The 17528-nt window shown below is 54.5% G+C and overlaps 1 protein-coding gene across 1 annotated transcript; it reads right to left on the reverse strand.

Moving 5' to 3' along the window:
- Positions 1 to 979: 979 nt before the first annotated feature.
- Positions 980 to 14746, reverse strand: Furin (furin, paired basic amino acid cleaving enzyme). Its single transcript, XM_051148795.1, is given in 19 exon segments — positions 980 to 2228; positions 2434 to 2544; positions 2638 to 2762; positions 3114 to 3293; positions 3398 to 3515; positions 3602 to 3705; positions 3814 to 3914; positions 4338 to 4550; positions 6923 to 7095; positions 7584 to 7599; positions 7601 to 7673; positions 8468 to 8544; positions 8660 to 8788; positions 9467 to 9526; positions 9529 to 9564; positions 9669 to 9716; positions 9718 to 9768; positions 10165 to 10500; positions 14646 to 14746. Coding segments are annotated over 18 exon segments (2385 nt in total). The 5' UTR covers positions 10342 to 10500; positions 14646 to 14746; the 3' UTR covers positions 980 to 1635.
- Between the last annotated feature and the right edge of the window lie 2782 nt (positions 14747 to 17528).

Raw genomic sequence — 17528 nt, forward strand, 5'->3', positions numbered from 1 at the left:
AGGCCCCATGCCCACCCATGCCCTAGATTAACAGTCAAGGACCCCGAGAAGAGCCATAGCAGCACACGGAGACCAGGCTAGGTTTGCATAGTCTGCACGTTTAATCACTTTAAAACTTCTAACATTATCCTGTGTCCATTAAATAGAACCAACAATGCCAGGCCGGTTTAAATTACAAGGAAAAAAAAAAATCACTGTGCACCAACCCAGCATCTTACAAAACCAGCCTGGATGGCCTCAAGGAGTGGGCAGGAGAGCAAGGGGCACCCCGGGCAGGCAGGCTGGGTACCAGGAAGGGCTAGGGAAAAGAAAAAGGGGTCTCAGGTGGGAGGGGACTGATTGTCCTAATGGGAGGGGTGCAAAAGGCACATCAGAAGAGGGGGTTTGGGGCGGGGGCATCATAGGCCAATGCTTTCTCCACCAGGGCACAGTGTTAGAAAGGGCTTGGTGCCGCCACCTGCCCACCGCTGGCACTTGGAGAGCCAGCAACCCATAAACCCTTGGCACAACCCCATTTGAAACAGATGACATCAGCCTACCCCTCCACCATGACCTCTTTTCTAGAGCCCACCGGGCCAGCCTGCCTCTTCACGCCTTGGGGCTTAGTAATTCCCTATGCCTCAGCAATATGCCACAGCCCCTACACCTTGGGGCTGTGCCGCCACGGAAAGGGCAGGGTGGACATGGGTGTTGAGGAGGTGAATGGTCCAGCTGCAACCCCCATTAAAAATACAAAAAGAAAAAGAAAAAAAAAAAGTCAGCATCTAAAGTGAATAATCACAAAGTGAAAATAGATCCTCAAACAGCTCCTGAGATCCCCACAGGGGAAAGCAGCATCGGGTGGGAGGCGGGAGGAGCCGGCTGGGCCACCGTCCCTCCCCACCACTCACCCAGGGGCTCCGGTACTGTGACTGCCAACAGCCCAGGCAGCCCCGGGCTCAGAAAACAGGGCCCTGGTATGGCGGGGGTGGGGGGGGGGGGGAAGGGTGCCATAGAAAGGATGGTCAGGACACCAGCGTAAGGCCTCCAGAGCTTTCGCTTGGCCTGTGCTGGGTGCCAGCCTAGCTCAGCCTGGCTACCGGCTGAGGTGGAGGCCTGGAGTGCAGAGAGGCAGGCTGAGCGCACATGAGTGTGGGCATACTGGAACGTGCCTGCTTTGCTTTGGTCCCTTTCTATGACTGCAGCTTCTGCAGCGGCTCATCCATGAGCCAGAGGGTCGGGGATGCAAAAGCCCTTGGAGGGGCGGCTGCCTTCTTCAAGTACCTCCTAGCCAGCCTCCCTGTTGCCGGGATGGGGACCATTATTGCTTTCTGAGGGGCAGGAAAGGGCAGGGCTGCAGCCTGGTCAGGGACCCAGAGAAAGGCTGCCCCTCTTCACTCAGCAGGAACTCCAGCTGCACCATGGAAGCCGCCCAGATTTTAATCCTTTCTCCACAGGGATGAGTGGCAGGGCCTGAGGCTCCTGGGGCCCCACCTCAGGCAAACAGGTAGGCCCAAGGGTGGGGTAGGAAGCAGTCTCTGCCCCTCTCACCTCCCAGCTAGGGTCCAAACCCAGTCCCAAGATTAAAAAAATACTTTGGTGAATTAAAAAGTGCCCAAGGAAGGGATCAATCTGATGGGGTGGGCAGTGGGCTCATCAAAGGGCGCTCTGGTCTTTGATAAAGGCGGTCCTCTCGCCCCGGCCCTCATCCTCTTCTGAGTCAGATGGGCACTCCTCCTGCCAGGCTTCAGGGGGAAGCCCCTTGTAGGAAACCAGGCCTCGGTCCATGGTGTATACTTTGACTCCTCGGAAGCTAAGCCCTGACCGCAGCTGCAGGAACAGGAAGACACTGCCGAAGACCAGTACGATGGTAACGCAGCTGAGGCCCGCCACTACCTCAGGCAAGTGAGAGGGCAGCAGCCCGGCCTGCAGCCGCGGCTCCACTTCCACTTCCGGGTGCAGCGCAGGAGGCTGCTGCTGAGGCCGAGACTCTCGGCTGCTCTGGCTCTGGTGGGAGCAGGTCTGTTCCACAGGGTCCAGGGAGGCATGGCTGAGGCAGCTGAGGCAGTCTGTGGGAGCTGGGCCCTGGCACGTGGCACAAGAGGCATGACAGGGGGTACAGACACTGGCACGGATGACTTCCATGTCATTCTCAGTGCTGTAGTGTGTGTCGAGGACTTGCGGTGTGAAGGCTGGTGGGCAGTGCTGGACACAGCTTTTCTGGTGCAGTGAGAAGCCTTCCTCACACACTGCGGGCACGGGAGAGGAGGGAGAGCATTAGTCAAGTGGCCGTGGCCTCTAAGCCACTGAGTTCTCTACCCAAGGGCCATGGTGGTTCCACAGACGTACAGTCCAAAGCACAGTCACAGAAGCCTTTTTCTTCAGCCGTCTAACCCCACTGTCCCAATCCCACACCCCCACAACATTCCCAGCCTCAACCACACCAGTACTGACCCACGCAGGCCTGGCTGGATGTGAGGGTCTTGCAGCCGCTACTTTCAGGAGGAGTAGAGAGCCCCTCAGAGGCTGTGCCATATAGCACGAGAGTGAACTTGGTCAGCGTCCCTATTCCAGAGTTGGTAAGAGAAAAGGGTCAAGGGGTGGGAGCACCACGCCAACACTCGAGTCCCATCCCCCACTCCCCAGCGCCTCCAGTACCATAGTTGTTGGCCTCGCTGGTATTTTCAATCTCTAGGACCCATTCGCCAGAGGGGTCCTCATCCCAGGAATGAGTTGTCATGAAAGCCCAGTCATTAAACCCGTCAGCAGAGTAGTCGTGTGGTCTGGAGGAAGAGAGTTTCATAGAGCCACCTGAGGTTTTAGGGGGACCCCAGGTCAGGGACACCTAGCCCAGGACATGTGGGATATACGCCATTCTCCCCAGGTGGCAGTCTGCTAAACCGGAAATGCCTCTCAGGAAGGCTGTTTTCCAGATGTTCTTAAACGGGGCTCTTTCACAAAGGGGCACGCACAACTGGCAGGATAAATGGGTCTAAGCCAAGGAATCCTGTGATGAGGTAGTCCCAAAGGACGTAGCCGTCCCTCCCCAAGTGCGACCGGTGGTTCCAAGAGTCTTGGGCATAAATGAGGGGATGAACTAGGAAATCAGAGTAAGGAGTGAACATGGAGAGCACCTGGCGGCCAACAGGGTGGAGCGGGTGCCCATGGGGCTGATGAGGTGGATAGCCAGGTCACCACGGCGATTGTAAGACAGGGTGAGCCGTGCCTGAGCATGTTCCAGCCGGGTGATGTGGTTGGGCTCGCCGAGGCACGCTGTCACAGACTTGCGCACTTCTAGCCGTTTGCCAATGTCCCTGTGCAGAAAGCACCATGTAAGTCAGTAGGCCAGAAGTGACCAGTGGGTTCTCCAGAAACTCGGGCCCTATTTGTTCCCTCCCACCCAGGGTCCAATCTTTACTTAGGCTCCACCAGGATTTCAATGATGCACTTCCGCTGGGCGGCCACTGTTGTCCAGTTCTGGGCCAGGGCCACCATGGCACCTGCATCCAACAGCCCGTAGCCATAGGAATGGCTCACTGTGGAGGCAGGGAAGGGTCAACAGGGAGGTAGGAGGGCACCCATCCACCTCAGAGCCTACACCTCTGGGTCCACCTGCCCTCACCTTTGCGGCCCACACCATTGGTGGCCCAGTCATTCGCGTTGAGGTGGGCTGGCTTGGAGGTCTGTACCACCAGGTGCTGCATGTCCCGCCAGGTGAGGTTCTTACTGCAAAGGAGGGAACGACTGGGGATCAGGCTTTTTGGAATGTGGCTGGAGAAAACAGCTGCTTTATAGAGTGAGCTGGTGGGGACAGGTTGCTGCTTGTCCACTTACTTGGCCTCCAGGGTGAGAGCAATGATGCCAGCTGCCAAAGGGGCAGAAGCCGAGGTACCTGTGTGAGATTCTGTGCACTTCTGCCTCAGGTCAGTTGTCACCTGCCAGGGAACAATGGTGTTGAGACTTGATGGCTGATGGGAGGGGTAAAGGAGCCCAGATGCCTGTCCTTATGCCTGTGGGCCCTGGGTACCCCAGAGAGTATGGTGAACAGGTCAGGACACTTGGGTTCCAGCTTCTACCTTGCTAACGTGCACAGCTACTTCTAGGGCTTTCTCAGGGAATAAGGGGAGGACCGATTAGAGGTTAGAGTGCAAGGCATGATTTCAGGAAGAGTCTATACTTCTCAGGGGTTCAGAGATGGCTTTGCAGCCCTCAGGAGTCTGGGGGAATTCCCCAGCTCACAGTGCACATTACACAAGGCCCAAGTCACTCTTCTCCAGCCACCAGGGATGAGAGCAGATGAGACCTAATGGAGCCCTGGACAGCAAGGAGCCTCCCTTCCTGGCCCTGGGGAGACTCACAATCTGCTTCTCGTTCTGGTTGCCACTGCTGTAGGTGGTGGCCAGTGTGGAAGAGCAGGCCTCGCTGTACCAGGGCACGTTGCCAAACTGTGTGGCGCTGCTGATGGACAGTGTGTAGATGCTGTTGGTGTAGCCGTCACAGTTGCAGCTGTCATGTTCCCGGCCCCCGTTCCCTGAGGCCCAGACAAAGATGGAGCCCAGCCCCCCACGGCCCTGTGAACAAAGCAGGCTAAGGTTACTCAGGATGGGGCAGAGGACAAGGAGGCACAGCAGGAAGATGCTATAGAAGACAGGACAGAAGCCGGGCCTGGGGGCACACACCTTTAATCCCAGCGCTCGGGAGGCAGAGGCAGGCGGATCTCTGTGAGTTCAAGGCCAGCCTGGTCTAGGACAGCCAAGGCTACACACAGAAACCCTGACTTGAAAAACCAAATTAAGAAAAGAAAAAAAAAAAAAAAAAAAAAAGACTGGAAAGATGGGAGCCTCCCTCTGCGGGGACTCTAAGTTCACTTCTTGGGGCCACCAAAAGATCCCTTGTAGATCACTATGTATGCATATTAGGTCTGCACAAAATTAAACCAGACCAGGCTCACACCAAAATGCTTAGAGTGAAGATCCCCAAAGAATGGGATAAAGGGTGCTTTTTAGTCCTCCCTATTTCTTAATTTATACTAAAAAAAAAAAAAAAATCGTATGACAGGTATATGGTCATGCATGCCCCGGTTCCCATGCTGTCTGTCAGAACGACAGTGTGGAGCTGGCTCTCTCCTTCCACATGTACAAGGGTGCCGGGGCTTGAACTCAGGTCATTAGGCCTGTGTACAGATGGCTTATCTAGTAAGCCACCTTGGCAGTTAATATGTGATACCTGAGTTTACTATAACACTAAAAACCTTTGCCCCAATTTAAAAACTAAATCAGGGCTGGACAGATAGCTCAGCCATTAAGGGGACCTGTTGCTCTTGCAGAGGACCTGGGTTTGCTTCTTGGCACCCACATGGTGGCTCACAAAAACCCATAATCCGTTCCAAGGAATCGAACAGGCACATGTGTAGTGTATATAATATATATATGTATATATTATACATTGTTATTATTTACATACATAAAATAAAAATAAATAAAGTTAAGAAAAATCAGGCTGGGTGGTATATGCCTTTAATCCCAGCACTTTGGGAGCAGAGGTAGGTGGACCATTGTGAGTTTGAGGCCAACCTGGTCTACAAAGTGAGTCCAGGACAGCCAAGGCTACACAGAGAAGCCCTATCTCAAAAAACAAACAAACCAAAGAAAAGAAAGAAAGAAAGAAAGAAAGAAAGATCAGGACCTCAAAGGTATACTGTCAGTCCCAAACTCCTTAATGCTTTAGAAACATTTAGTTTTTTGTTTTTTTTTGTTTTTTAATTTATTTATTGTATATATGGTGTTCTGTACTGCGTGTACACCTGCAGCCAGAAGAGGGCACCAGATCTCATTATAGATGGTTGTGAGCCATCATGTGGTTGCTGGGAATTGAACTCAGGACCTTTGGAAGAACAGCCAGTAATCTTAATCTCTGAGCCATTTCTCCAGCCCCCATATTTAGTTACTTTTATAGCTGGGTGTGGTGGTGCACGCCTTTATCCCCAGCACTTGGGAGGCAGAGGCAGGTGGATCTCTGTGAGTTCAAAGCCAGTCTGGTCTATAAAGTGAGTCCAGGACAGCCAAAGCTACACAGAGAAACCTTGTCTCGAAAAACAGGAAGAAAAAAATTTTATTTGTATGAGTGTTTTGCCTGTATGTATGTACATGTACTGCATGTGTGTCTGGTGCCCTCTGAGGACAAAAGAGGACATCAGATGCCTGGACTGGAGTTAATGACAGCTGTGCGCCACCATGTGGGTTCTGAGAACCACATCCAAGTCCCCTGCAAGAGCAGCCAGTGCTCTTAACCACTGGGACATCTCTCTAGTCTGTATAAAATTAAACACAAAGCCTGGCGGTGGTGGCGCACGCCTTTAATCTCAGCGCTTGGGAGGCAGAGGCAGGCAGATCACTGTGAGTTCGAGGCCAGCCTAGTCTACAAATCCAGTGCAGGATAGTCAAGGCTACACAGAGAAACAGTCTCAAAAAACAAACAAACAAACAAAAATTAAACACAAGACCCAGGCATGGTGGGGCACACCTGTAACCCCAACAGGCAGGAACTGGAGCAGTGGAAGCAGGAGTCCACAGAGTGAGTGCAGGACAGCTAGACCCTGTCTTAGACAGCTGGGGGCAAAAACAAAACCACAACCACAACCACAACAAAACCAACCAACCAAACAAACAAACAAACAAAAATAGGACAAATAAGCACTTGGGAGGCAGAGGCAGGAGGATTGCTGTGAGTTCGAGGCCAGCCTGGTCTACAAAGTGAGTCCAGGACAGCCAAGGCTACACAGAGAAACCCTGTCTCAAAAAAAAAGCAAACAAAAACCAAAAAAAAAAAAACAAAAACAAAATAAATAGGACAAATAAAATAGACAAACAAGGAAGAGAGCAATGGGAAAAGTCAAAACTCAGCCAGCTTGATTTCCAGGGCTGGGCCAGGACCCCCATTTCACCTGGCTAACTCCACGAAAGAAGGCCTCCTCCGCGAGCCGGGCTGGCCCGTCCACAGTCTTGCCGTCATCCTCCGGGCCCCAGCTGGCGCTGTAGATGTGGATGTGGTTGGGATTCAAGCCCAGCGAACGCGCCTCCACTGCGTCAGTCACCTCGCCATCCAACATGCGCACCCCTGGCCGCAGAGGGGGGTGGGAAAAGGGATGCTGCGTGGGTCCAGCCGCCAAGGGCACCCGCAGGCACAGGCCCAGCCTGAACCCCAGGGAGGAGCAAGAGAGAGGAGAGGCCAGTGCTGGGAAACGCAAAGCCCTGATCTATTATCTACCGCTGCCTTTCAAGAACAGGACCCAAAGAACAGCAAAGAGGACACGCCCTCCTCCCCATGCCGCGCTTTCTTCACCACAGAGAGTCCTGGGCCTCAGAGGAACAGGGAAGCGAAGGCTGTATAATGATTTGGGGAGATTTCTGCTAAAGCCCCCCACCCCACCCTGCCATGCTATCAGCACTGGGGTTCCAGCTTTTCGATATGCTAAGAACCCTCCAGAGACTAGCATGCTGCCAAAGGATCCATCATGGAAGATGGTGAGTGGGCAGAGAAAACTTCTCAGAGAGGTCCCTCCCTCCCACATGCAGTGTGGACCTAGGGCAAAGGCTCACACCCACCTCCAATTCGGGCGTTTGTAAGCCACACCCACGCCACAGACACCGTTGTTGGCCACTGCTGCCACTTCACCTGCACACCGAGTGCCGTGCCTGCCAGGACCAAGAGTGCAGCGTTAGCATGAGTGCACAGAGAGCAGCTCTAGGGATCCACGTGTGTGCACAGCACTTCCCTGTGGGGTCTGAGGTCCTCTTTGCTCTGATCAAAACCTCCCATGGCTCCGGTGTGGTGGCACAGGGCTTTAATCATGAGGAGACCAGTGGATCTCTGAGTTTGAGGCCAGCATGGTCTACAGAGCAAATTCCAGGACAGGGCTACATATAGAAACCATGTCTTGAAAACCAAGACCAAAACTCCCTTTTGGGGACCAGGACTTCAGCTGTGTGGTGTTTAGAGATGTCTTTTTTGGCTTTTTGGGGGGGGGGGGTTTGAGACAGGGTCTCTCTGTGTAGCCTTGGCTGTCCTGGACTCACTTTGTAGACCAGGCTGGCCTCGAACTCACAGCCTGCCTCTGCCTCCCGAGTGCTGGGATTAAAGGCGTGCACCACCATGCCCGGCCCTTTTTTGGCTTTTTTGAGAAAGGTTTTCTCTGTGTAACAGCCCTGGCTGTGCTGAAACTCTATAGACCAGGCTGGCCTCAAACTCTCTGTCTGTTTCTGACTCCCGAATGCTGGGATTAAGGGCTTGTGCCACCACACCCAGCAAGATAAGGTCTTACTCTGCAGCCTGGCTGGCCAGAAACTCACTGTGTAGACCAGGACTCAAACTCACAGGGATCTACCAGACTTCAGTTTTTAGGTGGGACATGTGATGTTCAGACTCACCCTGTGTCCTTGATGGATAAGGAGGAGGAGGGCTGGGAGACCAGGAACTTAACATTTCTCACCTGTTGTCATTCATCTGTGTATACCGAGGCTGTGGGTCAGGGTCCTGGTCATTGACATCAAAACTGGCTCCAGGATCCTGGTAGGAACATGGCCATCATCAGAGCTGCCTAACCACACTGACATGACATGACAAGACAGTCCCTAGAGGCCCCTCCCCAGGGATCACCACTACCACTCTCTCCGTTCCTCACATAATTGCCTGCCAAGTCAGGATGGTTCTTCTCGATGCCGTCGTCTAGGATGGAGACCACAATGCCGCGCCCCGTGAAGCCCTGGGCCCAGGCCTCCTTCACATTCAGGTCTCGCTGAGTGACTCCAGACTGCAGGGACACCAGCCCATTCATTACCAGATATAATTGGCTGTTGACTCAGAGAACCCACTCCACTTCAAAACCTCTATCTCCACCCATCCCAGCATCTTAAAATGTCATTTCTGGGGACTAGAGAGATGGCTCAGCAGTTAGGAGCACTGGCTGCTCTTCCAAAAGACCCAGGTTCAATTCCCAGCACCCACATGATAGCTCACAACTGTCTGTAACTCCAGTTCCAGGGAATCTGACACCCTCAACACACACATACAAACAGGCAAAACACCAATGTACATAAAATAAAAATAAATTACTTAAAAATGCCACTCCTAGCCGGGCGGTGGTGGCACACGCCTTTAATTCTACTGGAAATGTATAGTCTCTGGGAAGAAAGGACAGGCTAGAGCAATGGTTCTCAAGCTGTGGGCTGTGACCCCCTTGGCAAACCTCTATCTCCAAAAATATTTACAATTCGTAAAAGTTGCAATATTACAGGAATGAAGTAGCAATGAAATAATTTTTATGGTTGGGGGTCACAACATGGGGAACTGTATTAAAGGGTTGCAGCATTAGTAAGGGTGAGAATCACTGGGCTAGAAGGAGAAAGAATTACAAGAATCCTCAATGTGAGCCTAATGCACCCACAGGACCTCACAGCGGTAAGAAGAGGACAGAACCCAAGGAACATACCAGGTACCACTGCTGGGGGAACTTGGGGTCCGTGGGCTCCTGATATACGTCCCTCTTGGTCCCCTTCGCTTTGCTACCTGCTGCTCCAGCCACTTTACCTAGAAAGGAGAGAAAGACGCTACAGGGGTGTGTGGGGGTGCAGAGTGGGGGAAGGCTCAGAACAGAAGGGGGTGGCAGGCGGAAGGGCCAGGGCCTTACTTACTTGAGGCTCCCTCTGTAGCCGGCTGTGCCGCGGGCGGTGAGGCGACAGGGGACCGCTTTGTCACTGCTCTATGCCAGAAGTGGTAATAGTCACCGAAGATCTGCAATAAAGCAGAGAGACTGAGATGGGCCTCCATCTGCTAGTCCTTGGGGGAGGCGGAGATGGGGGTGGACAAGGCTGCTGGAGAGGCTCCCAAAGGCAAGTGGGGGGGGGGCATCTGTTCCTTGCTCAGAACCCACAAGAACACGCAGGAGATCGAGAGGGACACCACCATTGAGATGTGCTGGGTTTTCTAAGGAACCTATGATGAGAGTTCACAGATAGGACAATGCCATGGATCCCATCCCACCAGCCACTCAAACCTGCCTCTTGCTCAGATGCCCTGGAAGACAGGCTCAACTATTTCTGCTTTGTGGTGCAAGAGCCTCTGCCCTCACTCTCTCCACCACCATGTAATGTCCCGAAGTTACACCAACAGGCCAAGTAAGAAACCTACCTGGCCCAGGTTGTGGAAACCATGCTTCCGTGCCACGCTGTCAGCCACAGCTGGGCCCCCAGGGATGTGCACAGCCCACGTGTTGGTGAAGACCTTTTGGCCACGAGCATCAGCTGCTAGCAGGACCAAGGCTCCTGCCGCTGCTACCATCCATAGCAACCAGGGCCTCAGCTCCATGGGGGGGGCAGATGACTGGGACCCCGGAGCTCCCGTCTCCCTGGCCTGGTCACAGGACCTCGGCTGCCACGTGCCTGCTCACTGCCGGGGGCCCGGAGCTGACTGGTGGGGGCATGGGGCCTAGATGGGCAGGGCTGGGGGACAGGATGCAGGCTGGCTCTGAGGAACAAGAGGAAGAGAGGAAAAGAGTCAGTCCCTTCTCAGTCACACACTGATACTGCCCTTCCTGTCTCCAAGGCTTAGTCAGGGCCTAGAAGGAGTTTTGGGGAGATAGGCAAAACAAACCAACACCCAAGGGTCTGGGAGGACGGCTCAGAAGGGACAGTCACTTTCACCCAAGCGTGAGAACCTGAGTCAAGAGTCCCAGCACCCACACAAAAAGGTAGGGCCGTGCCTGTAACTCCAGCTAGGGGCCTGCTAGCTGGACAACCTAACCAAATCCTCAAGCTCCAGGTTTGGTAAAAGACCCTGTCTCAGCCAGGTGGGATGGCATATGCCTTTAATCCCAGCACTCAGGAGGCAGAGACAGGCAGACTGCTGTGAGTTCGCGGCCAGCCTGGTCTACAAAGAGAGTCCAGGACAGCCAGAATTACAAGAGAAACCCTGTCTCAAAAAACACACAAACAAAAAAAAGAGTACACACTGCTTCAGCAGAGGACCAGAGTTCTGGTCCTGGCACTTGTATTGGATGGTTCACAACTGCTTGTAACTCCAGCTCCAAGAGATCCAACACTCCCCAGCCTCCAGAGAGAGAGAGAGAGAGAGAGAGAGAGAGAGAGAGAGAGAGAGAGAGACAAAGAGACAGAGACAGACAGACAGACAGACAGACAGACAGACACACACACACATACACCACAAACTTCCAAGTTGTCTCTGAAAGAAATCTAGCCCATACCCCTAAAGGTCAGACAGATGGACACATGGACCCACCAACTCCCTTCAGAAGGCTTTCTCCATCAAGAATACAATCAGGGCTTGAGTCACTCGAAATAAAAAACAAACAATAACTTAAGAAAGAAAGATACATTACCAAATGGCATGTGTATGCGATTCCATTTTGTTTTCTTAAAAGTATGCATGCATATTTATACATAACCAAAACAAAATCTGGAAGGAGACACACTAAAATGTTAACAATGGCTCCTGGCGACAGTGAGAACTGAGCAGTGACTGTGACTTTCTCCTTGTGCTGTGTGTTCTCCTAACACCCAGGTATAGTCTATAAAGAATAAAATGTTGGCTCTTTTAAAAAATGAGCAGGGTCTACCCAACTCATTATGGTGTACTGGTTTAGCAAAGAGGTTAGCTGTAGGGAGTCATTTGAAAAGACTCACAGTCCCTGGGAAGAAAGAGTAGGTGACTTGGAAAGGAGGCTGCACAACCATGCTCTGGGCACAAGGGATGATTAGGGAGGTCGGTCTCGCCTCCCTTTAAGGCCCAGATGACAGCCATCTTTGGAGGCAGGGCCCAAGCTGTTTCCTGGGCAACTTTGTTACTGCTAGTGCAGTCCTGTTTGGGTTTAGGAGTCAGAGCCGGGCTGCTTGTTCCAGGCCCACCACCTTGCGTAATCTGAGCCGGGAAGCCAGAGCAAACACCGGCTGCTGAGCCAGGAGAGCCAAGGTGAGGCTCAATCAATAGTCCTGAGTGTTGTTTTTCCTCCTTCAGCAAACAGACAGCAAGACCTCACTGCCCAGGGCCACATAACTGTCCCCATAAAAGGTCCCTGACTAGCCACAAGCCAAGCTCCTGGGGTAGGTAGGAACTAGGAGAGGTTCCAGTAGGTTGCTGGAGGTATCCTGTCTCAGTGCCAGGACTCCCAATCCCCCTACCATTCCTACAGTCCAGTCCAGAAGTAGCCATTCAGCCAGACAGTGAGATGAGGTTCTCTCAGCACATACCGCCCCGGGAAGCAGAACACATCCGCTTGCACCAGACACTCCTTGGTCCTCCAGGAGCTGCCCTGAGCTACCCCAGGCCTCCCTCATCCTGCCATCTCACCCCGCAGGCTAAGGGGACACCACACACAGTCCAGGAGCTGCCCTGAGCTACTCCAGGCCTCCCTCAGGCTGCCATCTCATCCCGCAGGCTGAGGGGACATCACACACAGTCCAGGAGCTGCCCTGAGCTACCCCAGGCCTCCCTCATCCTGCCATCTCACCCCACAGGCTGAGGGGACACCACACACAGTCCAGGAGCTGCCCTGAGCTACCCCAGGCCTCCCTTAGGCTGCCATCTCACCCTGCAGGCTGAGAGGACTCCACACACAGTCCTAGAGTATTTTCAGTTTACACCAAAATAACCTGACAGCTGATGGCAGGAGCCATCCACGGAGGCAGACTCCACTCCCGAAGGGCAGAGTCCAAAGGGCTCTAAAGACATGCCTGGGAGCTACTGTTCCCTGTCCCCCGAGAGATAAAGCCAGTGTGTATGAACAATCAGGTGCCCCAGAGCTAAAGGGAAAAAAACCACAGGGAAACAGGACCTGGTCTCCTGTCACATCTAAAACCTCTTGAGTTTAGACACCACACAGACTCCTGCTCAGAGCTGTGAGACCTACTTGCGGCTTCCAAATTATGCATGGCTGGATTGGCCTGGGTCTAGCCCAGGTTCTAGCAAACTGTAGATGGAGCCACAGCTGCTTGGCATTAAAGGTGATTAACCAACTATTTAATTACCTTGCAGCACTCCAAAAGCAAGCAATTGAGCTTCAGGCACAACTGAACAGGACAGGACACCCCCACACAAAAGAAGAGCTGTTCCTTCCCAAGTGGAACACCTATTGCAAGGGTAGGATATGGATTTCAGACATCAAACAGCCCTGCCTCATCATCAGACAGAGGAAGGATTCCCCCCAGCGCGCACGCACAAACACACACACACACACACACACACACGACAGTGAATGAACAGACTTCTCCCTACCCCCACCCCAGACTCTGACTCACTCTGAGTCCCAGTTGTCTCAAAAGCAGGAGGCTGGAGGTATTTCTAGCCTCTCTGGGTCAGTCTTGCCCAGCACTCAGCTCTGGGCCCTGCCTACAGGCTGAGCTATGGTACTGTTTAGCTGTTTTCTTGGGCAAAGTCCTTTTCTCCCTCCCTAGAACCTGCTAACAGAGCCGACCACCCCAGGGATCAGAACCGCTCTTCCCCCCCCACGCCCGCCCCCCTAGGAGTGGCTGCTGTTTCCTGGGACCTAGACACCTGGCTGAGACAGCCACAGAGCTCTGGTCACTGAAGCCGGCTGGGAAACCCAATCAGATTGCTCTTTCCAGCAGAGACCCCCAAGGCAGGTCCTGTTACAAGCACCCAGACACTCCCATGAAATTCTAACTCCTAGTCTCTGCTTAACTACTGTTCCCTCCTTTGGTCTTACACAAGTCATTTCCTCTTTCTGGGCCTCAGTTTCCTTGGTGGTTTAAAAACTATTAACCCAGCGGTTTTCAAACTTTTTTTTTTTTTAAGCCATAGAATCCTCTTCTTAAAAACACAAATTTTAGATAGAAGCCCAACATAGGAGACAAACATCTAATCTGCTTGACCACTCTCCGTTGCTGCGTCCACACCTAGCCAGCAGCCACAGGCCCTCACTGGGCCACATCACCTGCGTTGCCTTGGTACTTCCCAAGACGGAGGAGAATCCCAGCGCTCCAGAGACATGAAAGTCCGCCCCCCCCCCCCCACTGCCCCCTTCCAGGCGCAAGAATCAGGGGCGGTGGGAAAGTAGGCACTGACCGGACTAGTGTCTGCCGGCCGACCTGTCGGGCAAGCAGGCCGCCCCTCGGTCAGCCACCCGATGGGGGCAGCAGGGGGCCTCGGCCAGGCCTCGGCAGGAGGCAGCCAGAGCCTCTCCAAGCAAGCCTGCGCGTGCCCGCGAATCCCGCCTCCGACTGCTCCGGCCGCACAGGTGTGCGGGCCGGCCGAGAACCCGGTGCCCTAGCAGGAGCGCGCCCCACCAGGCCCCAGCCGCCGGGGCCACGGAGGGCGGCGGGCAGGCGGGAGCACCCAGCGCCCGAGGACTGCTCTGCCTAGCCCGCCCCAGCAGGGGCCCTGCCGGCCCTTCCTGAGGTCAGAGGGCTCGCCCCGGCCCCAGCGGAAAAGTACCGGCGCGGGCCCAAGCCCCGCGCTCAGGTGGTCTGCGCCGCTCCCGTCCTCCCACCGCGGCGGCCGGGAATCCGCGGCCAGAGCCGGGCAGCCGGCGAGGCCCGGGGCTACGCCGCCTGGCTCCGCGCTCCCCAGCCGGCTCCGGGCCCGGCTCCCCGGCGCGCCGCCTCCCCGGCCCCGGGCCGCGCGCCCTCGCCGCTTACCCTGGGGAGCCGGGCGGGGAAACTTTTCCGGGCGAGCGCCGCGGCTGCTCGGGCGCCCCTCGGCCGAGCACGGAGCCCGGCGGCGGGGGCCCTGGCTCGGGCGGTCCCCGCGCCCGGCAGCGGCGTCACGGCGCGCAGGCGGGGAGGCGCGGCGGCGCGGCCACGGCCCGGCCGGCGACCAGGGTAAGGCTCGGCCTGGGCTCGGGCGCGGGCGGGGGCAGCGGCCCGGCCGCGGCGGCGCGGCTTGTTTACTCGGGCCGCTGTCACGGCGGCGGCAGCGGCGGCGGCGGCGGCGGCGGCCCCGACTCCTCCTCCTCCGCGCCGCGCCCCTCCCCCTCGCGGCGCCACCTCCGCGCTCCGCGGCCGCAGCCCGCACGGCCCGGCCCGTTCGCCGCCCGTGGCGAGCCGGCGTTCCGAGCGCCCCACACGGCGGGCCCCGTGGCCTCGGGGCGCCCTGTCTGCAGCTGCCGGCGGGGCGGGTGGGGAACGCGGTTCCTGCGCGCCACCCCCAGGCCCTTTCGTTGGCGCCGGGTTCGGCTCTTGACCCCTCGAACTGCCGGTCAGGCGGTCTCGGAGACCGAGACAGGGAACCGGCGGGCGAGAAGTCGAGGGAAGGGCCGGGAGTCGCGGGGGAACCCAAGCTGGCCCTGCCTTCCCCGTGATCCTCGCTCCCGAGCCCTGAGTTTGGGGGATAGTCGCGAGAAGCGCCCTGGGATGGCGGACCTGCGGTAACTCCACTCCCGGGTCGGACTTCACGGCGGCAGAGCAGCTTTCCAGCCTCCTGCTAGAAGAGTCACAGTTTTATTTGCGTCTGTAGAGACAGGTGGATAAACAGAAACAGCCCACCTCCTTTTATGTTTGGTCTTTTTTTTTTTTTTTTAAATATACCCTTCAGTCCCCCGGGCCCCCCCCCCTCCCGCTTTTGCAACAACGAGCCAGGCACTGGGCCAATCTGTTCACACTATCTTCTCCTATGTACATACTTTAATCCACATAATCCGTTCAGGCTGACATTATTAATCCCACTTTACAGATAAGGAAACTGAGGCACACAAAGTTTAAATAATTTTCCTTAAGTCACACAATTTAGCAGGCCTCGGATTTGGCAGCGCTTTACACCAAGCTTCTTACACTATACCAGCCAGAGCCCTTCCCTCGCTGGGCCCTAGAAAACGGCTGTGCTGCTTGACATTCTGCTTCAGCTGAGAAAAAGGGAAAGCCAGCAGCCTCTGCACATCACTTCTTGCTCTCTGTGAGATAACCTGGCTACATAATCCTCTCCTGTGTGTTCCTGCACAGTCACAAACAAGTGCCCCAAGTGCTACTCGGAGCTAGGCACTATCCTAACCACACTGCTATCTAGATGAGTTTTCTGAATCCTTGGTTATGTTTGTTTGTTTGTTTTCAAAGGATGGAATTTAGGTCCAGGGAGGTTAAATATATTAAGGATGCAGGAATGGAGCCACTTCTCTGTAATCCCAGAACTGGGAAGGCTGAGGCAGGAGAATGCCCACAAATTTAAGGCAGCCAAGACTACATATCAAGACTGTGTCTCCTGGTTTACAAAGAGAGTTCCAGGATAGCCAGGGCTATTACACAGAGAAACCCTGTCTCAAAAGGGGGGGGGGGAAGACTGTGTCTCAAAACCCCAAAAGAAACACACACACACACCCCACACACAAACATTCCTAAAGCCATTCATATGGAAAGTCACCCAGCAAAGTTGGATGACACTATTTTGCATTATGCCAACCTTAAATTCTCAGAGCCTCAATTTACCCCTCTGAAATGGAAATGTGTATGTATAGAGTTAATTGAATCTGTTATTATTTGAGTATCCTTAAAAACACTGTATAAAAGTTAGAGATAAGTCTACAAGTCTTTCTGGCTCCTCCCAGATTGGGGGCTTTCCCTTGGAGCCAGGACCTGTGGAGACCATTATGGGGTAACCCCTACCAGCACCATGCCATACACACAGTTGAGAGAACAATACTCCTGTGGTGAGACTGGGGCAGGAAGTGAATCACAGTTTTTCCTCGGGCTATGAGCAACAGCGCCCATTTAGGGGAAATAGGGACAGGGTTGGCCCTATCCAGCAAGGGAGTCCTCCAGTGCTCCTCCCAATTGTCCTGTGACCTAAAAGAAAGGTTACCCTAGAATGAAAGGCCCTGTGGTTCCACCCTTCCTTGAAGGCTGCCTCAGAGGAGTCGCTGTGGGTCTTTAGAGGGGAAGAACTAGCCAGCACCCTGAAGGCTGCACCCAGATACAACTTGTTTGTTTTCCAAGACAGTGTTCTCTGTTACACAGAGCCCTGGCTGTCCTGACTCTCTTTGTACACCAGGCTGGCCCCGAACTCACAGCGAGCCACCTGCCGGTATTAAAGGCGTGTGCCACCACGCCCAGCTACTGATGACGCCTTGGGTGGGGAGCAGAATCATTAAATAGTGCTGCCCAGTGGAGCCTCATGGAGGGAGTCCAGTGTGTGGAGGGACCAAACATGTGAGCAGCTGCCCTCCTAAACCACAGATGCTCCCTCTCTCATTTGGAAGGCCACATAGATTGCATTGCAACAATTCTGCTGACAAGAATCTGAAAGTCTTTTCTCAGACTGGTTGGAGGGAGACTCTTATCTCCCTCTGAAACAAGTCCTGTAGGCAGGTATTGTCCTCTATCACTCTTACCATCAACCTGAGCATCCAGGAAGCCCAGCTGCCTCCACCACTCAATTCCTGAGAGGCCTCTGTGGTGACGCTTGCCAGTTCTATAGAACCCTTAGCACTCTGAGGGACTGGAGTCTAGAGATGGGAGAAGCAGGGCCATCTGGGGGCGGGGTCAGGGGTGGGGGTTGGGGGGAGCAGCAAGAGAAAGGGCCAGCCACATAGC

The sequence above is a fragment of the Acomys russatus genome, chromosome 7 (assembly GCF_903995435.1).
Source record: "Acomys russatus chromosome 7, mAcoRus1.1, whole genome shotgun sequence".
NCBI lineage: Eukaryota > Metazoa > Chordata > Mammalia > Rodentia > Muridae > Acomys > Acomys russatus.